At 30.3% G+C, this 22,530-nt stretch overlaps 1 protein-coding gene across 3 annotated transcripts; it reads right to left on the minus strand.

Moving 5' to 3' along the window:
- Positions 1–329: 329 nt before the first annotated feature.
- LOC117908502 (histone-lysine N-methyltransferase, H3 lysine-9 specific SUVH5-like) lies at positions 330–6,992 on the minus strand. 3 transcript variants are annotated; one of them, XM_034822125.1, is made up of 4 exons: positions 6,882–6,992; positions 6,036–6,065; positions 2,768–5,500; positions 330–588 (listed from the first exon to the last, which is right to left on the minus strand). In XM_034822125.1, exon 3 carries the CDS (start codon positions 5,487–5,489, stop codon positions 2,802–2,804), a length of 2,688 nt encoding a protein of 895 aa, XP_034678016.1. In that variant the 5' UTR covers positions 5,490–5,500; positions 6,036–6,065; positions 6,882–6,992; the 3' UTR covers positions 330–588; positions 2,768–2,801. The 3 variants fall into 3 exon arrangements, with proteins under 3 accessions (XP_034678016.1, XP_034678015.1, XP_034678017.1); XM_034822124.1 differs by lacking the exon at positions 6,036–6,065; XM_034822126.1 differs by lacking the exons at positions 6,036–6,065; positions 6,882–6,992 and having other exon boundaries at positions 2,768–5,549.
- Positions 6,993–22,530: the final 15,538 nt, after the last annotated feature.

Raw genomic sequence — 22,530 nt, forward strand, 5'->3', positions numbered from 1 at the left:
ACAGAAAAAACTGTCCATAACCAGGCACTTTCTACTTAAAAGACCAATTTGGTCATCTTGACTCAAGAATCATTTGATTACACTTCTTTCACTATTTCATGCTTTATATTTCAGGGAAATTGAATTTTCGATCGAAATCCAAATTATGGAATAAGAGTATAAACAAATAGAACCAAGTACAAACAAATGGAGATGTTCAATCAACTAACATCATTGAATTTGCATGAAGTCAAGGGCTCTTTTTAAAGCTTAAGTTCACCTTTGTTTTGTTGTTGTTGCTGCCTACTCTTTACCAAAGGCATGAAGATACTTCCAACAAGAAATATTGCTTTTATCAAAAGCATGTCTAAAATTCCTCAAAAATTAGCTTTTTATTGAGTACATCGGTTCGAAACTTATAGAGGAATAAGTTTCACATAAATCAGCATAATTACATGGTTACATAATAATTTTGTACAACTACCCTTAATTTCCTTTGATCAAATCACATATGTTACCGTTGTCGTCACCATTTGATTCCAAGAGTCTTTGTGTATTACCAGCATCATTTGATTCCAAAAAAGTCTGTGTTACAGTCAAGTCTCCATTCTGGAATAGAGAAAAAAGCTCACCTTAAAAGCAAAATCAATATAAAAGTAAGAACAATGTTACTTACTGAAAGGAAAAATAACCTTGCAAACCTTTACAGTAGCAGTACTGACCATTGCTTAAGAATCATTAACATTTCATGCATTTGTATCACCCAATTAAAGATGGAAACAAAGATTAGAAAATGGGACACAATGTTAGGTGTGGTCTCAAATTAGGACCCCTCTGAATCATAGCAGTTCCTATTTAATTTCAACATGGAACTTGATTTTAGCTTTGGCCCACTAATACCCATGTGCATCCTTATGGAATCAATAACATCCTACTTTCATCATCAACAATTGACCCTCTCTAGGAACAACAGGATTGAATATCTCTGCTATGCCACTCACATTGAATACATACCTTCTAAATTGTCTGTTTTGAAAGATAAGAGAGGGTTGGAGATAATGATAATAGCTTCTTGTACTCATTCTTTAACGAAAATTGACCTTATTTCTGTTTAGAGCCCATTTAGGAGCGAGTCTGGGTATCACATTTTTGTTTTATAAAGTTTTTTATTTCTGTTTAGAGCCCATTTAGGAACGAATCTGGGTATCACATTTTTGTTTTATTAAGTTTTTGTGACTATCATGTACAAAAAGACCTCGATAAATAAGATAATAATTTATTTACAAATCCCTAAGGGGACAAGGAAATACAAATTAATAATTGAAGAATTACATAAAGAAAAATAGCAAATAAACATTCATAATATGGTATTAAGTAACTTTTTATTAGTTCTATTTTCTCAATTCAAATCTTTCTCATAACCATCACATAATTGAAACATTTTTATCTTTAGACTATTAAGTTTTGACATAACATCTCTTCCTTTCTACCATCATTACATCTTCTACAATTAATAATCATCTCTTCTTTTTTAGAGCCTTTTAAACTTCTATGTATTAACTTTTGACCACATTTACCATTTTTGGATTTATAAGTCATACATGTGCAAGTATAGAACAGTAGAAACATAATACTCTCTAAATTAATAAGTATTCATTTATCAAAAAATAGTTTTACTATAGTGTTCGAATATTTAAAAAAAAAAAAAATAATACATGCACTTCTAATAATGTGTCATATAAAAAAATTATTTTTATAAGAATCACCGAGGAGTGATGTCCAAAATTTTTGTAATGAGGGCACTTCTAGCACACCCACCCACCTCAAAATCACTCTCAAGCGGACACTCTAATCACTCCATAGGTTATCCATAGAGATTCCCCAAAATGGAAGTCGACCGCTAGTATCAAATGGCAGCTTACCATTCTAAAATTACCATGTCATTCCCAAAATTACCATTTCTTAAAGAAGAAAGTAACACATCTATCCCATTCTTAATTTAACCAAAATTAGCTTTTGCTAAAATCTCAAACTTTCCTTTCCAAATTAATACTCTCAAACCATCTCACCTGCTAATGTTAGAGTACACAAAAATGTAGAAGTTACAAATTATTTACCCCATCTAAGATAATTTGTATAAATGTGAAAACTAGAAGTTAATAATCCTTCTAAAGGCAACAAAATAATCAAATCAAGACCAACACAAGTAAAGGGATAAAAACAAATTAGGATCCTTAATGTCTCATCACAAGTCTACACTAACCCATTAAAATTACAACAAAAGTTGACATAAGCCCATAAAGAATTGCCATTTAAATTGTTAAAGTTAACTTGGCGTCTTTACAAATGAGCAATTCAACTTGAAACATAGGTACAACAAAAGTTCCGCATTTAGGCTATGTTTGGTACCTCAAGGAACGAAAATAAAGAGGAAAATCATAAGAAAAAAATATATATATAAGGAAAATTTATAAAATCTCTCTTACTTTGGATTTTAATTGAAAAGTTGAGAGAAAAAAATTAAATTATTGAGAAATCCATTTTCCCCGGCTTTCCTCACCTTTCTCTGAAAAAATAGGAAAGAAAATTTGTTAACATTTTCCCTCCCCTCTTTTTCCATGGTATCTAAACATAAAATAAAGAATAAAAAAAATCATTTTTCTCATCATTTTTTCTTTATTAGTACTTTTCATAAACCAAACATAGCCTCAATAACTTCTTTTAGACCAATCTAAAACAATTCCATAAACAAAGTAAACTATAAGAAGAGCAAATAGAGTTGCCTTACCAACCATAGCTGCACATTTCTAGGACAAAACTCCTTAGTACATCCTGCCCGTGCACTCTCGAGAACCACAATAACACCTTTTCTTCTTGATTTTCCCATTAATATCGCGAACCTGACCCACCATATAATTGTAATCATACGTTAATTCTCGCATGGGAGGTATGTTCTTGGTAGCAAATAGCATTATATGAGGCATCCTCTTGTCGTCATGATCATAAAGGACATTTTGGGCATAAAGGTTAGGCGAACAACTATGGTTGAAAAATCTTCCCACATTTGCAAACTTGGCTGCATCAATGGCAAATGCCCCATAGTCCTTGGCTTTATAAGAACTTGATTGTAAATCATCCATGGCCTCAAAAGAATTTAGTTGCGATTCGAGACAATTCATTCCACCACCTAAATCAAACAAATACTCATCATTACCAACCCTTTGTTCAGCTTCCTTGTCTTGGATTAGCTCGCCTGCATACTCACATACAAAACTTCCAGATGGAATATAATTTCGAGACCTAACACCCCATCCAGTTGATTTGGTCTTGAAAACCTCCAATGGGAATCTGATACCATTTTGGCTGACTCTATTGTTACAAGAAGGAGGGCACTTGCACAAAGGACCACACTCATAAATCCAAGGCTTTGCTTCAATAATAGCCCCACTGCAGTTAAATGGAATCTCTCCTCCATTCTTGAGGACACAAGCACATTTCACAGAATCCGAGCATCCATCAGTGCAATCACAACCACTTGGAATGGACCAGTTGGAACTCTCTAAATATACCATTCGGGCAATGTAACTAAAGGGTTGAGGTTTCTCATCATCAATTGTGTTCACCACACGGATGGGCCTCTCCTCCTTCCCCTGAGAAATATCATTTAAAATAGTTTTCATTCGTACTTTTGATTTTTTCGGCTTGTTCAATTCTCTGCCACGTGAAATATCATTGAACGTAATTTTCCAGCGTACTTTTGATTTTTTTGACTCATTGAATTCTCTTAGATTACATTTTGGTTGTCCTCTAATTCTTTTCAATTGATATTTAAAAATGAGTGTACCAAATTGACCTATTTCCTGCCAATACTTGTCCACAAAATACAGACCATCATAAGTGTATCCCTGGGAAGTCACCTTTGTAGCTTGAAAACCCCGAGTAACTCTTACAGGAGTTTTAGCGTCCATGCTATTCTTCAATGCAAGGTTTCCTCGTTCCAGTTTCTGGTCTTCAGCCTGCTTATGTCCAACCATTGGGTTTCCACCTTGACCCGAATATATTAAGATGTCAGAAGATTCCTTGTCATTGGCATAACGGCCAGAATCAACAATACTAATGGCCAATATTTTTCCATCTTTCTCCATGTAATCTATGCCATTCTGAAAATGACTATGAAGGCCAATAATACACAACTCAACCCTATAACGAAACGTATCACCAACTTCAATACCAGGAACATGTCCTAGTCGTTTGGTTGTGTTAACCCACTTTTGTTGCCTCTTGAGAGTCATTGCTGCCTCCACATGAAGCTTACTAATAATAACTTTTTTCATTGTTAGACTTGCTTCATGTGTGAGCTTTTCCAATAACTCTTGGAACAGATTTAGAGCCCCCTGCACTCTACTGTTGTTAACAATTGTCTGATGGTCCATGGAACTCTGGTCCTTGCTGCATATTTCAACTTCCTTCCCAGTACTTCTCAACACGCTTTTGCCTCGGCCAGCTTTATTTCCAAAAGTCTGGCACCAAGGATCCAATTGGAGCAAATTCCGCTCTAATTGGGGGTGCATGCCGATTTCTTTTGTGTCACCACCCTGTCTAACCAATAAACCAGATGTTTCACCAACATCTCCAAACTTGTCCCAAAATTCATTGATGGTTGCTTCCCAAGGACTCCTTTTTAAAGCACAGTTGCAAGTTCCCCCACCCTGCTTTACCTGTCCAAGTGAAGTACACATTTTTTTTGCATCAACACCACATTTGACCTCAACTTTGTATGTTTCAGCAACATCTCCTCCAAAGTTATTCTGAATTTCATTTCCAGTTTCTTTGCAAGAACTCCTTTCCAAGGCACTTTGGAAAGAATCCCCAACCTGAATTTCCTGTCCAAGCAAAATACAGACTTCTTTTGCATCACCAACCCATTCGCCCACAGCACCAGATGTTTCACCAACTTCCCCTCCAATCTTCCTCTTAACTTCATTACTTTCTTCATAAGAACTCCTTTCTAAGGCACCATTGAAAGCCCTGCCACCCTGCATTTCCCATCCAAGTGATTTAGGACATGTTTCTATAATTTCTAATGGTCTAGGTTCTGCATTGAACTTCTCACTAGCAGAATTCTTGTTTGTAGAGGAAGAAGCAGATTTGAAACCTGCCGGAAAATCCCTTACAACAGGATAGTTCTTCAAGACTTTACGTGGAGGATAACTTCTAGGAACTTTATCCCTTGTGACTTCAGCATCAATTGTGGACGGGCTCCCCTGAATACCGTTCGCGACAGGAGCTTGCAAGTTTCCAGCTGTCCCAAAAGCAATGTTATCTCCAATTACATTTGAATCAGTTGGAGGAGTAAATTTTCCACACAATCTTGGCCAATCCCGCACAGCATCAACCTTTGGACGCCTGAATTTTGGAGGAAAACTTTGATATTGATGGTGATCATGGTTTTCAAATGGCCGTTTTTTGGGTGGCTTCAGAGTGGAAGTTCCAGGAATTGATAAAACCATTGTAGATTGTTCTAAGGTAATAAAAGATAAAGCATCACTATATCAAATTTCTATAAGATTGACAATAATTGAAAACTACACTAACAAAAGCTTGCGAAAGCATATTGATATATTGAATATCTAGAGACAATAGAATAACAAACCAAGAATATACCGAGAAATGATAAATAAATAAACGATCATTGCATTATGGTCAATGAACAATGTAAATAGTACCAACATCAGATTATACAATTAAATAAGGAAAAAGATAGTAAAGAGACAAGAAATTTCAGAAAATGGTTTAAGAATGCTTCACTATCAATGAAAAACTAAGAACCCAAAAGCCAAGTCAAGAAGTTCTTTTTCACTCTATACTATAAAGGTTACTCTGAATGGATACTAATGTCCTTTTATTTCGTATATTTTCTCCGCAACCAAATGGCATTGATGGAAATTAAAAGACAAAATGACACTTTGTTCTTGTTTCAATTGCAAACCATGAACTGAAATATCGAGGCACCAACAATTCCACTCAATTTTGCAAAGGGTCAAAACAGTGAATACCTGAATCAAGATTTGAATGTCTTCAACTTCCTACATTTTCTCAGCAACGAAACACCACAAATGTAAAAAATAAGCACATTGATAGGAACCCAAAAACTAAGCAATGAAATTCAATTGCACTCAGATCCAAGTAATCAATAATCCAATCAAAAATTTCATTTTTTTTCCTAATATTTTGCAGACAAAGAAATTAAACTCCACTCCATCCAATTGCATAAAGACTGCAGACATTGAATTTGAACCAAGATTTCAGTGTCTCCTTTTCTTCCTATATTTTCCCAGCATTAATGGAAATTTCAAAAAACATAAAAAAATAAAAAATAAAATTTAATGCCGCTCACGTGTGTAGAGATTCCAACTTAAATCAAGAGTATGGTTAAAGATAAGAAGAAAAGCTCAGGAGACCTCAACCCAAAAAAAGTAAGACGCAACCCAGGGCACATGTCGAGCACATGCCACTGTTCCTTGTCCTTTTCCGACCATGTTCGAGATTTTCATATCCCTTTTTTCTGATATTTTCTCCTCATACCAAACAAAATTAAGAAAATTCCTTTCCAACAAAATGATTAGTTCTAAACCAAGGACTTCAACTCCCTATATTTTCTCAGCAACCAAAAAGCATTAAAAAAGTTAACGAGAACGAAACATCAAAGAAGACTCAAAAACAAAGAAGACATCAAACCCAACAGAACTGAAGAACAAGCCAAATGAATAGAAAACTGAAAAATCAAAGAATGCATTCCGTTCGTTTCAAGTAGAAATTAGAAAACTCAAAGGCAAAAATTGAAGCTGCTACTAAACAAAAACAAAAAAAAAAAATGTCAAGAAATAAGAGGAAATACATACGTAAATGTTGGTGAGAGTAGAAGAAGCTTGGGATTTTTGAGAGATTGTGAGTGATTGAATCACAGAAACAGGGAAAGAGAAAGGAGAAAGACAGAGTGGTGTAGAAGTTTGAAAAAGAAACGAGGGTTTTGAATTTGAGGGACGCGTTGGCAGTTACAGGGGAGTAAAGTAGGGCCTCCTCTCACGATTCCCACATGGGCCCACTTACTATTTTTTATAATATATACATATAACCTCCGCCGTCGATATCCCTAAAAAAATTAATGGGCCCCACTGTACAAGTGAAGTGTACTCTTCCTATTCTTAATCTTATTCTTTTATCGATTATTCTTATCCACCCAAAACATATGAATATTCCATGAACTAATAACGTTACTAAAATAATAAAATCTTCGACTTCCAACCCTCAACCGATCGCATTTTCGATCCGATTTGCTCTATTAAACCGTTTTAAGTATTGAACTGGTATCAAACCGCCTGAACCGACGATCAAACCAGTGACCCGATGAAATCGGTTCTAAATGAACCGAACAATTCTTGACCCCTTTATTTTGTAAACATGGTAGGGTTTATTGGGTTTAAATGTTTTGGGCTAAAGACCACGTTGGGCCTTATCTTATTGTGACAAAGCCCATACCCGCCACCACAATATCATGGGCTGGGTCTTAAGCCCAAGTGATGCCTTTGAATTAAGTGAGGATGGATTTTATAGGCATTCTTGGCAACCTATTTTCTCTGAGAATCCAATATGGGATTGCTAAATATCAATGAAAAAAATATAACAAGCCTCCTCCACCAAGAAGGCTTGAAACCTTGGACCTCAAGTTCTACTATCAGCCCACGACACCACTCAGCTACATGCTCTTTGTTATCTAATGTGCCAAACAAAATAATATACATTAGATTTTAACATTTTTATAATATTAAATAAAAATAATATAATATTTTTTAAAATAATAAAATTAGTTTAAATTTTTATTTTTAATATATTCACATTTAAATATTATATATATTTCAATATCAAAGATATAAAATAATATTATTGATTTTTAATTTATTCATATATATTTTAAATTTTTTATAATTATTTTTAATTTTAATAATATATAAATTACATATTTATAACGTCATCGGTTCGACAGCGGTTCGACTACGGTCCAACTAGTGAACCGTGAACCAGTAACTTTCCGATTCGATACTGATCCGATTTTAAAAACATTGGTTTTTTATCCTTCATGTATTAATTTTCTACCACATTCATTGTTTTCAGATTTAATAGTCATATATCTACAAGTACAAAAATATAATACTTTTTATAAATTAATAAATATTTATTTATGAGTAGATTAATAAATTATTTAATAATAATTTCTCTTAATAGCATAGTATTATTTTGTAGGGATTTTAGTGTATTTATATCTTTATTTCATATATTTATTTTCACAATTAAAGTCCGTCAACTTTGTTCTAAAAAGGTATTTAAAATTTGTTTTAAACAGTGTTTTTAGAGCAAATTTGTAAATATAAAATAGTGTTTTAAACAAAAATTTAATATTATATGTGTAAAATCAAACTAATGTACGGAGGAAAGGAAGAAAATAAAAATAAAAAGAAACTCTAATTTTTGAAGGTGGCACCCAATTAGCATGTTCATAAAAGCATTGACAAAGGCGTGGAAGAAAACAACGATCTCCAATTTCATGTACATTATTCCTCAATCACAACATATATATGAACTTTTTCATGGCAAAAATATTATCATTAACTTGGCATATAGTAAGGTTAAAAACGTCCACTTCCGTTTAAATCAAAGTCAAAATCATTATTTTTAAAAAAATACTATTGATATTACAAACTTGTAGATCAAAATCAAACATTCACATGGAGACTAGAATGTTTTCTTCTAACTAATCCAACTAATCCTGCCCATTTATTTTAAAAACAAACTAATATACTAATCAACATGAATACTATATATATATATATATATATATATATATATATATATATAAAAATACAAATAATCATATTATTGACTTTTTGTTGATGTAAATTCAATACAATTATTTGTGAAAAATAAAAAAAAAATAAAAATACTTTTGGTTTTATGATTAAATCATTAATAAAACTATTAAAATATATATAATATAATTTATATAATATAAATAATAATATTTAAAAAAAAAAAAAATAACTTATAATAATCTTTTTTTTTTTTTTTTTTTTTTTTTTTTTTTTTTTTTTATTTTAAATTTTAAATACTAAGTGAACTAAGATATCATTGTTATTCTCCCGATGTAATCCAATTGGTGTGGGAAAATTTTAAACCAAAACTCAATCATTGTACTTAGAATTCGATGTGAAATTCTAGGGATGGCAAAATGAAGAATTCTAGAAATCCAAAATGAAACTATAACCCTATGGGTGACAATTTGTATTGGTAGGTCGTGCTTATATGATATTGAAGTTTATGTATTATACCATATAGCTCAACCTAAACCTAAATCGGACGTATATTGTGAAACCAAGGTTTGGTTAATCTCGGTTTTGATGATAACAAAATAAGATTTAGAACTAATGATTATATTTCAAGTGTGTTTAGGTAAGACGATTTTTAAAGTGGCAATCACAAAGATAAATTAAGTCAAAGAGAAATCATAAAGAAGAAGAAAACCTCAAAGAAAAGTGTTTTTCAAAACCTAAACTTCATAAGATCTCTTTGTAAGGTTGTAGAAGCATTAGGATTTTGATGCATTACATTCTTTACTTATGTATCAAAATCATTCAAGAGTTTTTTCATTTTAAATCCTTTAAAATTGGATGATTTCATGTTTTCAACTAAAACCTTGTGTCAAATGTTTTCCAAACTTGTTTAAAAGGTTTTAAGTTGAAAAAGTTGGTTGTTGAGCCAAAAACAGTTCAACCAGTTAAATCGGATGAGGAATCGGTCAACTACCAGCTTAACTAGTTGAAGGGTGCAAAAAAACTCTCTCTCTTCCAAAGAGATTGTTCAACCGACCAAGGTTAAACCTCAACCAATCGACCCCCACCTCAAATGGTCGAGGTATGGTCAAGGGGCAGTCGAGATTCAACAGTCACCTACCAAACATTAAATGCTAATGGTTAGTCAACCAATCAACCCTTAGCTCGATTGGTCGAATTTGGTATTTTTCCTCTGCAAAAAGACTCTAATTTTCATTGTTTCAAGAGTTAACCTTTCTAAACCTTTCTTGAATATATCTGAGCCTTGGGAGAGTGTTTTTTAGTGCATCATTGTTCTAAAACTTGCATATCATTAGTGCACTATTTAATCATAGTTTTCTTGTATCATTTGAGCCTAAAGTTTTGTATTAGGATTTTGTAAAATTATTTGTTTATCTTTGAAAGTAAGAATCTAAGTGTGAGATATCACTTAGGGATTCTCAAGTGTAGAGTATCACTTGAGAGATTGTTTAAGGGTGTGATATCTCTTGAGGATTGTAAAAGGTGTTTGGAGCCAAAAGTCCAAAAGGGTATATTAGAACCATAATACAATTGTATTGCTTTGAAGGCTTGGTTTGAAAGCCTTGAAATAGTGGAACCTTAAGCTTGGGATTGAAGCTAAAGGAGAGTCGACGTAGGCTGGGTTGCACCGAACCACTATAAAAATCTTGTATTTGCATTCTCTTTTCCCTAATCTCTTAATTCATATGTAATTGTTTTTATATTATTTTATTATATATTTACATATGATTGTCTTTTACATTCATACAATTTAAATTTGCAAAAAGAGACCATTACTTTATTCATCCCCCTCTAGGGTGACTACTTAGGTTGGATTAGCCTAATTTTTCTAACATACATGATAATAATCGTATAAAAAATATAAACCTAAAATACTACCTATTGAATTGAGTTAAGTCATATATAAGTCTATATGATTAACATCTCAATCAACACGTTTATAACTCAGTAAACTTATTTATTTAAAAATAAATTAAATATGAATCAAATAGTTTAAAGATATAATTAAGTTAATAATAAGATCCAAAAATTACTTATTTATTAAAGTATAACCGGATTATAAAGATTAACTTTTATTAACTGGGTTATAAATATTAACTTTTATTAATCGGATTATAAAGATTAACTTTTATTAATCGGATTATAAAGATTAACTTTTATTAACTGGGTTATAAATATTAACTTTTAACTTTTATTAATCGGATTATAAAGATTAACTTTTATTAACTGGGTTATAAAGATTAACTTTTATTAACCGGGTTTTATAAATTACCTTTTATTAATAGGTTGGGTTTGAAAATTCGAGAGAAAAGGTAAAGAAATAAAACAAAAAATTGTTGGAAAGAAAAATAAAAAATAGATTTAAAATTAATAAATTATTTTTATATTTTACTTTAAATTCATTTCATTTATTTTTCTCTTTGTAAATATTAAATAATTTAAAAAGATATAACATTTTAATAAATTTTAATATATATATATATATATATATATATATATATATATATATATATATATATATATATATATATAAATTAAGAACGATTTTCAATCATTTTGATGTAATAATTAAACTCGAATATAGCCGTCTTCTTTATTTCCCTCTTAAAAACATCTTAATTTCACACAAAATTAACAATTGTTATATCAAATCTATCAAAAATACAAATTGAAGAAGCTCCTGGCAGCCCAAAAGCACATGCTAAACTTATTTAACAAAACCAACAAAAAAAAAAAAAAAAATCTAGCAAGTGTTTCACAAATTAAAAAAATTGAAAAAATAAATATATAAATAAATTTAAATATATGTGTTTTAATTTATGAGGGGAAAAGAAAACAAACAAAACTTACAATATTGGAACTTGCCCCAGCATTGCCATTGGATCTCTCCCCTTCTCATTAGTGAGATTGAAGAAGAATCTGATCTTTTTATAGGCAGTAGAGCCTCTCTGTCTAACTTATTTGCAATTCTTCCTATTTCAGAAGTTGAATTAATTTAGAAGTCTTTCAAATTTGAAATTCCTAATTTCAAAATAATTGTCGATGGAGTTAATATTTAGTTGGGTTTCCACCCAATTTTCATTCAAATTCCTTATTTATCTTTATCCAAATAAGTTTTTAATTAATCCATAAATGAATTATAATTAATTTTAAATTAATTCATATATTAATTCTAAAAACGTAATATACAAAGTTTTGATTTCCTTCCAAGGAAATAAGGAATAAAATTAAAAAAAAGAAAGCTAATACTTATATTTTCATTTAAAATTTTTAAATATTATAATTCCAACGAATTGTTCGTCGGTCAAATACGGTAAAGTCCGGTGCGAATTTTCCGCTAATTGAAAATTTTCCGGCTTCTTCGTTATGCCAAGAAGGAAGGTTTCTCTTGTTCTTTTTCTTTTCCTTTCTAAGAAAATTTATGCTATAAAATGAATCATAAATAATTTTTTACGTAAGTCATCATTTTCGTACTTAAATACCTTGGTCATATATATTTTAGTAATCACAAAATCTTATATGTTATATGTTACTCACATTTTTTCATACCCTAATTACAATTCTTATACCTTAGTAATTTCGTTACCTATTTTTGTTTTTTGTACCTTATTTATATTTTTCATGCCCTTACCACATTCTCTATAATATGTTAAAATATTTATTTGTTAGTACTTGGTTTAAATTTTTCATATACTCTTACATTTTTTCTATCATTAATTACATATCTATACTCTAATCACATTGTAGACGTGCATTTTTTAAAACAAAATAAGAAAGAAAATTTGTGGCTTCTTTTTTTTAAAAAAAAAAAAGAAACGCGTCTACAAAAATCAATTCAAAGTCAAGTTATCTATCAAAAAAGTAAAAACATGTGTATAAAAATCAAGTCTAGATTCGGGGTCTTGTTATCTATTGGAAAAATAGTCGTGACACTCTTTTAAACCCGTATGCCTATGATTTTTACTAAACAAATGGAAGAATATGTGACAATTAATTAATTATGAATACTAAAAATATAATCGTACAAATAAATATGTACAAATCAATATATATATAAGAATGATGATGAAATCAAATTATAACAATGTATAAACATAAATGAAAATTATGCAAATTGATTTATTAAATTGATTACAAAAAAATTTCAAAAATTAGTTTTCAAGAAATTCCAAGGGAGTTTATTAAAATCAATTTTGAATGAATGATTTTAGTTTATTTATTTTAAAAAACGTTTCAATTCATTTTCAATAAAATATTTGATTCAATGTTATTTGTATTCAATTTTTAAAAAAAGTTATTTATATTTATTGTTACTAAAAGAATTAATTAAAAGCAATTTTATTTACAACAAAATGATTTTATTTACATTTTTTTAGGAAAAGACTAAATTTTTATAATTTTATTTGCAAAAGTATTTCAATTTTAATTTTTATTTTTTTAAAAAAAAAAGCGTTTTTAAAAAATATTATTAAAAAATGATTTTTTATAACTTTATCTAAAAAGATATTTCAATTAAATAAACTAGACCTTTATACTTTTATTTACAAAAATATTAAAATGCAATGTAAAATATTAAAATTCAATCTAATTTTATTGATACAAAAAAGATTATTAATAGGAAAAAGAATTTTTACAAAATTAACTGTTTGATTTCATTAAAAAAGATTTATTAAAAAAATTATCTTTGTTTGATTTAAGAAAAAGTTTTATAAAATTATATTTGATTTTATAGATAGAAATTAAAATTTTATTGTTCATCTTCAAAGGTTTTGAATTGATTAAAAAAGAGTTTATCCAATTGTAGACCCCTCTTGTGGACCAAAGTTTTTTTCTCATCATTTGCTGGCCACTCGGGAAGAGTTGGGCATCTCTATAGAAGGGAGTATGGGACGACTTCCATAGGTGAGCTACATGCATGAGACGTGTGACAAGGATGTGACCACCTTGCCATGGTGGTGGTTAAAGCAATGGAGTTGGTGGAGGTTGAGCGGTAAACAATGGAGCTGGTAGAGGCTTGGGCGAAAAAGAAAACAGAGCAAAAAGGTAGAGAGAGAGATGACTGGAATGGGGGAAGGGTTTTCAGAGGAGGATGAGTTAGGTAATGTTGTTAACAAGAATAGCTCTATAGAGAGGAGAGAGTGGAAACAGGAAGTAAGGTGGGAAGGGGGAGCTGAATAGAAAAATAGGGGTTGAGTACCAGCTGAAAAAGAGAAAAAGAAGAGTTGGAAGCCATGGAACTCTCGGTCATGAGGGAGCATTCCAAGAAAAGCTACTATGAGCTTCTCGTTTCTCATTTCCCCACTGTTTCACTCTCATTTTCAACTGCTTTTTCTAAGATTGATTTGTTGAGTGGTGTGGACATTAAGGGCCACTCGTTTGCTTGGCTAGATCTAACTTCCCACATGCATGCTCTGTTTTGGCTTGGTTTTTGTATGTTTGTCTCTTGTGAATGTTTAATGCCTTGCTCCTTCCCTGAACTAGATACATAAAAATCATGCTCTTACTTTCTTTAAATCCCACCTGTTCCTTGCTCTTTGAGGATTGCTTTGTTTCTACGTTTTTTTTTTTTATTCCTCTCTGTTTCTTGCTGATGGTGGGGTTGAGGTCATCATGGCCAGTTTCGAGTAGAGAAGATTCACACTATGACATAGTCTCTAGTAGAAGCAAGATTTCTATCGGCGTCACTATTCTTTTTGGGTTTTCTGTGCACATCACAAGGGATTTTTTTGTAGTTCCAGATCGGTGTTCGCCATTCTTCATCTCATCTTGTTCGCAACTAGAGACCGTCATGCACCTCGAAAACTTAAATTGGACACTGACATCACTTCTAAAGAAAGATCACTATTATCGGCATCATCTCCTCTACTGTCGATTGCAATTGAAAACAAGGAGCAACATCTTCATTATCTTCCTGATTACCACCAGTTCATGTCTCCATGGAGGAGTTGCAGCAGGTTAACTTACCATCACCATACCTGATCATCGCCAGATTTTAGAAGTCATCATATTGTAAGACAGGCACATTTCAGATGGATGCAACCATGGATTTCGACATGAGGATTAGCATATTGTAGCCATGAATCTCAGTGAGAGATTTTGAGGATCACAACTACGAATTTCAACGGATGATTGGAAGATGTTTTGAAATTTTCTAATGGAGATTATAGCTTTGAATTTCGGTGAAAGAGAGGAGAATCTGAGAATGGCAAACATGAATATTGTAACATTGAAGACAGTAAAGCGTTTAGCTGGTTTGAGGTACTAATCATGAATCGTTTTCTTTTTTTGTTCTTGCATTTTGGTGGGAGAATTGAAAAATAACAGCAACTAGTGGATATCGCATTAGTGGTAGTAGCATATGCCAGCAACATGTGGATAAAATTCAAGTGTAAAAGGTGTTAGTTCCTAGCTAAAAATTAATAGAATTGGATGATTGAATTGTAGCCACGTAATAGAGTTTCATGGCTGCATTTCAGTGGAGATCAATGGTTGTATAGACAGAGATTGTTTATGGCTGAAAGTTTCTTTAATTTAAGTAGAAATATGGCTAAATATTAGTAGATTTGGTGGCTGCATATAGGGTGATTGAATGGCTGAAATCCAAGTGAAGTTTTGTGGGTATTTTCATGGTTGAATTGTGCTGAAACTCTAGTAAAGAAACGAGCTGAAGGTGGCTGCAAATAGGGTGATCGAATGGCTGAAATCCAAGTGAAGTTTTGTGAGTATTTTCGTAGTTGAATTATGCTGAAACTTTAATGAAGAAACAAGTTGAAGGTGGTTGTATATATTGTGGTCATGTAGCAGAGAATTAATGAAGAAAATGCCACGTGTGTATGGCTATGCATGGCCACTCTTGGCATGCAATCCCAATGGCCACATGTCATCCTTTGTTTTTTTTTCATCATTTGATGTTAAAAATAATTTTCCAGACTCCAATTTTTAAATAATTTTTAAAACTCTGATTTTTCTCAAATAATTTTAATTCTACTCCAGTTTTCAAATAATTTCTAAGTCATTAATTTTTCTTCTTTTCGTAGGGTTTTAGGTTTAAAAAAAATAAAAAATCTCATTTTTTTATAAACTTGCTACATTTCCCTTCAGGTAAGCACTTTCACAAATTTTCTTTAATTTTCAAATAATCTTTTGTTTCTCTTGATTTAAAATAAGCATGAATATGATTTTCATAATTCCAAAATAATGAAATTTGTGGGATTAATTCATGCAAAATCAATGGGCTTTGGTGGGGGCCCTACATATGATCTCTTCTGATTGTCAACTGCTATACGTAATGAATATTGTCTTATCTTTGTCTTTCTCTTTGATATGCATGTGATATATTCTGTATTCATTATTATGCACTAACTTTGTTTCATGATAGCACTTTATTACTTGTTGCCAAGGTACGCTCTCGCTCTCTCACTCTCACTTTGTTTATTTGTTCGTTATCATGACTTGCTTTTGATCTATAATCATTTTGGTATCCATTGATCTCCTAGTTAATTGTCATGTTTGCTTCACTTTATTTAGTAGAGACACATTTTTAGGGGCTTAGAGGGGTGATATGACTCATCACTATACCTTCCCAATAGGTAACCTAACCCCCGGACCCAGACTCAGTTTTTCCTAGACCTATTTTTCCTTTAGGAGTCACACTTAGGGTTTTTCTTTCTTATTTTGTTTTTCCCTTTAAAAATAAAACAAAATAAGTAGCGACTCCAACTCTTTTTCTAAAAATCAAATTTTCACCAAATAATTGAAAAGCGAGTCTCGCCATTCGAGTGGGGACGCATATGAAAAACACGGGGTCCACACCAATTTTACTTAAACTATTTTTCAAATTTTATTCACAAAAACATTCCATTTTGATTTTTCAATTTGAATTGTGTTTTCTTTGAAAAGGACTTCATTTGTTTAAAAAAAATAAAATAAAAATTTACATCTTGACAATTTTATGTAAAAGGAAAAGAATTTGATTTATTTTTATCATTAAAAAAAGAAGAATCTTACAAATTGTTTAAAAAGGAATTTATCTTTTTAAAAAAATTTCTTTCACAATTTTATCTAATAAAAAGTAAATTGTGTTTGACTTTTATTAAAAAAGAATGTTTATTTAACTATACTTAAAAATAAAAATAAAAATTGTCTTTTTAAAAAAATAATTTTATCCAAAAAAGGATTTTACTTAACTTAAAAAATATATATTTTTTAAAATTTTATTTCAAAAGATAGCTTTTCCTAAATAAATAATAGTAATAATAATAATAATATTACTATTGTAAAACAAAGTGAGAGAAGAAATCAAGAAAAAAATAATAGAATGTATGGGAAAACTCAATCGAATTTCATTAGGGGTCCTTCCATTTTATAGGGAATTACACAAGATATTTATGGATGATCGTCTACAAGTTACCATAGTGGTATAGAATCTCATATTTTATAACACTCCCCTTGGATGATCATAAGAATAGGCCTCATTAAAACCTTGTTAGTAAAAAACCCTATAGGAAAAACCTAGCAAAGGAAAAATAGTACAATATTCTTATAATTCTTTAAATTGCTTTTGGAATGTTAGGACTGCCTCATTAAAAACCTTGCTAGTAAAACTCAGTAGGACAAAACCCGGACAAAAGGAAAAAGAGTTCAGTACACTAACATCCTTTTACAAGCATACTCCCCCTCATGTCGATATCCTTGAGTTGACGCATTCCAATCCTGTGTATTAACTTCTTGAATGTTGAGGTTGACAATGATTTTGTGAATAAATCTGCTAGATTATCACTTGAGCATATTTGTTGCACATCAATTTCACCACTCTTCTGGAGTTCATGTGTATAAAAGAATTTTGATGAAATGTGTTGAGTTCTATCTCCTTTAATGTAACCTCCTGTTATTTGTGCAATGCATGCAGCATTATCCTCAAATAATATTGTCAGGTCACCTTTGATAGAGGAGAGTCCACATGATTCCCGAATATGCTGAATCATAGATCTTAGCCATATATATTCATGACTTGCTTCATAAATTGCTAGTATTTCTAAATGAATTGATGATGTGGCCACAATTGTTTGTTTGACAAATCTCCATAAAATAGCAATACCATTGTAATTAAACACATATCCTGTTTGTGACCTACCTTTATGTGGATCTGAAATATATCTTGCATCTACATATCCAAGCAATTGTTGCTTTGATTCCCTTGAGTAAAATAGACTCATATTAGTAATTCCGCGAAGATAACATAATATATGTTTGGTACCATTTCAATGTCTTTGAGTTGGAGTGGAACTATATCTTGCTAATAAATTGACATAAAAAGCAATGTTTGGAAGTGTACAATTGGCAAGATACATAATTGAACCAATAGCACTAAGATATGGTACTTAAAGACCAAGTAATTCTTCATTTTTTTCGCAAGGACAAAATGGGTCATTTTTCACATCAAGTGATCAAACAACCATTGGAGAACTTAAAGGATGCACTTTATCCATAAAAAAATGCTTCAAAACTTTCTTAATGTATGTTGATTGATGTACTAAAACTCCATTTGGAAAATGCTTGATCTATAGGCCAAGACAAAAAAAATTTTTTCCAAGATCTTTCATTTCAAACTCATTTTTCAAGTAATTTGTTGTTCTTGTGAGCTCTTCAAGAGTTCCAATAAGATTTAAGTCATCAACATACACTGCAATAATTGCAAATCTGATTTCTGATTTCTTAATGAAGATGTATGGGCATATAGGGTTATTCATATACCCTTCTTTTAGCAAGTATTTGCTAAGACAATTGTACCACGTGCGTCCAAATTGCTTTAATCTATACAAGGATCATTGTAACTTGATTGAATACATGCTACGAGGCTTTGTACAATTTGCTTCAGATAATTTAAATCCTTCAGGGATTTTCATGTATATATCATTATCCATAGATCCATATAAATATTCTGTAATAACATCCATGAGACGCATGTCTAGTCCTTCTGAGATTGCCAAACTAATTCAGAAAATAAATGTGATTGCGTCTTTGATGGGAGAGTATGTTTCCTCGTAGTCAATACCAAGTCTCCACGAGAAACCTTGTACTTATTAATCGCGCTTTATATCTTATGATCTCATTATTCTCATTGCGCTTTCGTACAAATACCCATTTGTACCCAACAGGTTTTGCATCTTCAGGTGTTTGGACTACAGGTCCAAAAACTTCTCATTTTGTTAATGAGTTTAACTCTGCCTACATAGCTTCTTTCCATTTTGGCCAATCATTTCTGTGTCGGCATTCTTCCACATTTTGTGGTTCAGGATCTTCAACATTTTTATGATATCAGAGGCCACTTGGAAAACAAAAATATTGGTAATAATAATATTATTTCGATCCATTTTTATCCTATGTATACATAACTTACTGAGATATCACAATTTCCAGGTACCTGTGCCTCTTCAAGGGCTTCTCGTTCAATATGTGCCTCTTTAAGGGCTTTTTACATTATTTGTGTCTCTTCTTTGGGTATAGATTTATCAATTTTAAACTGATAAGTCATTTTGATGACCTCTTTTAAAGTGCCAAATTTTTCTTGGGTTCTCATCTTCCAGGGAGTTACATCATTTGAGCCGACATGTCTATCATGCTTCAAGCATATCTTGGATTCATTTGTTAATTGTTCTATAGGGACATCAATCTATGTTGGAGTATTTGCAGTCAGGATAAATGACTTTATCACTTTCTTTGTATTAATGAATGCATTTGGTAATTGATTTGCAAGATTTTGCAAATAAATAATATTTTAAACTTCTAGTTTACATTGATTGTTACGAGGATTAAGATAAGTCAAAGTCAATGCATTCCAAATAATTTCACTCCGTTCTTCTGGAATTGGCTCTTCTCCCCCTAACGGTGAGAAAATTGTCTCATTAAAATGATAATCCGCACAACATGTCATAAGACCTTTTAAGTGTATAGGTAGACTAGTCACTAAATAAAAACTTCTGGTTTTATAATGTACATCCATACGACCTTTTACCTCGGGGACCAAGTTGGTCTTACAAGATTCTTCTAGATCTAGCGTCGTATAAAGTGTCATTCAAATGGAATCAAATACTACTAGTAACATGGTATAAGCTCTTCTGGAGCCTTTAATTAGGCTTCTATTATCTGATATAATATTAACATTGTTTATCATCAATGTTGTGCAATTAATGAGGCAAGAGTTTCATTAAAGTAACAAGTCATAAAACATTGTCATAAAGACCTTGTCTTTATAAAGTTGTAGAAATATTATCATAGAGAAAGAGTTAAAATCAATGGAAAGATATTAGTCATTGATGATGACTTAATAACTTGTGTAAAAGCAATGAGAGCATATATAACACAATAAAACAAATATGAAAAGATAATTTAAAGTTATATATTTCTTAAATAATCTCACATATTTGATTTTGTAAGTGTGGAGCAATTTATACATGAGATAACGATGAATTATTTTAATAATCAAACTAATTGTAGTAATAGATCAATAATTTTATTCAAAATATTATTATGATCTAAATCAATGTGAAAAAATTAATTCATAAATCAAAATTTCAAGAGAAACATATCATGATTTAAAACATCTTGTTGTCTCAAAACTTTAATTGAAATACTACAAGTCCATCTGAATAGATATGTAAAGATATAACATAATATATTGAGAACAATAGTTGAACCTATTGTAATTTCAAAATTATTTTTAGATAATGAAATTATTGCATTAATAAAAATACCATATGTGATAACATGCAATAATATATATTATTTTATGTACCTCAAAATTTTTTAATCATAAAAACATATCTTAAAGAAAATTGACATGCAAAATCAATTTATTAATCATATGACCAAGTCATATGTTTCACATGTATCCAAAGAATCTTAATTTTCTAAATCAAAATATTATTGTGTATTAACAACTAGAATAAAAAAAAAAAAAAAAAAAAAAATCCAAACGATCACCTTTAATACAAAAATATCATACTTTCATGCAAGCCAAAATTCCACATTTATATGTAAAAAAAATTCTACTAACAACAGTATAACATATAATAATAGGAGTTCATAAAAACTATCAAACACTTACCTATTTGTATAACTTGATATACAAAATATTAATATTTTGATAATATATAAATATTATCTATATACTTGTTATCATAGCTTCATGCTATAATATATTTCATTATAACTTTTGGTTATATAAATTCCATAAAGTTGTACAAAATTGTTAGTTAAAAATTTTGTTCTCTATAGCTTCTAGTTATAAGAAAGTACATATTAACAACTTTGGCATAACCTTTGATTAGCACAAAGAATATGTATTTTCTTATTTTCAGAACTTCGGGTTATGAATAATAATAATTATATAACTTCTGGTTATATAACAAAATTTTAAAAAATTATGTATCTTCTAGGTACATAGTTGTTCATTGACAATATTGTTTTGTATAACTTCTGGTTATACAAGAGAATTAGAAATTGTATGTATAGCTTCTGGTTATGAAACAATTGTTAATAAAAATTGTTTTCCATAATTCCTATTGTGAAAAATAAGTGAGTACAAAATAAAAATTAAAAGCCAATATTTTTCATAACTTTGAGTTATGATTATTTTGTCAAAATAAGAAAATATGAAATTTGTACATAACTTTAGCCTATGAACTATTTTTTTTTTATGTAAATTTGTGCATAGCTTCAAGCTATGAACTTTCATTATATAGATTTATACATAGCTTCAGACCATGAACATTTATTTATTTTATACTTTCCGGCTATATAATATTGTTTGGTATAACTTCTAGTTATATTGTATAATTAAAAATAAATAATTAGGGATCATACACATAACTTCTAGTCATGTATTTGTAATTTTGTAATTTTCCCCATAACTTCTGGTTATAGGAATTGCACATATTTTTTATAATTTATGGATATGAATTTAACACATAATTTATAATTTATCTCATAACTTCTGGTTATAGGGATTGTACATATTTATGCATTTAAAAAAAAGTAAAAATAGAGAGTCAAAGGGTGATAAAGTAGAAAATCATGATATAAGTTTATCATATACCTTTTTGTGAGAAAGAAGAGAGAAGAGTCTTTCTATTTATCCGAAGAAAAAAACATCTTTCTATTTCTCTTAATAGAGAAAATTATTTATATTTATTTTGTAGAGACTATTCGTATTAATAACGTGTTGTAAAACAAAGTGAGAGAAGAAGAAAGAGAATAGAATGTATGGATAAACTCAATCAAACTTCATTAGGGGTCCTTCCATTTTATAGGGAGTTACACAAAATATTTATGGATGGTCATCCATAAGTTACCATAGTTGTACAGAATCTCATATTTTATAACAATTATGAGTTTTTCTAAAAGTTGAATTTTAATTTACTCTTAATAAAAGACAGATTTATACAATTTTATTTGCAAAACTAATCCAATCAAATTCAATTTATTTAAGAACAATTTTTTTATAACTTTTATTTAGAAAATGATTTATTCTAAAAAATATTTTTTATAATTTTTATTTTGAAAATTGAATTTTTCAAATTTATATAATATTTCAATTCAAATTTGATTTACTAGAAAAATGATTTTTTTTTTCTTTTTATTTTGA

Source organism: Vitis riparia, chromosome 19 (assembly GCF_004353265.1).
Source record: "Vitis riparia cultivar Riparia Gloire de Montpellier isolate 1030 chromosome 19, EGFV_Vit.rip_1.0, whole genome shotgun sequence".
NCBI classification, from domain to species: Eukaryota; Viridiplantae; Streptophyta; class Magnoliopsida; order Vitales; family Vitaceae; genus Vitis; species Vitis riparia.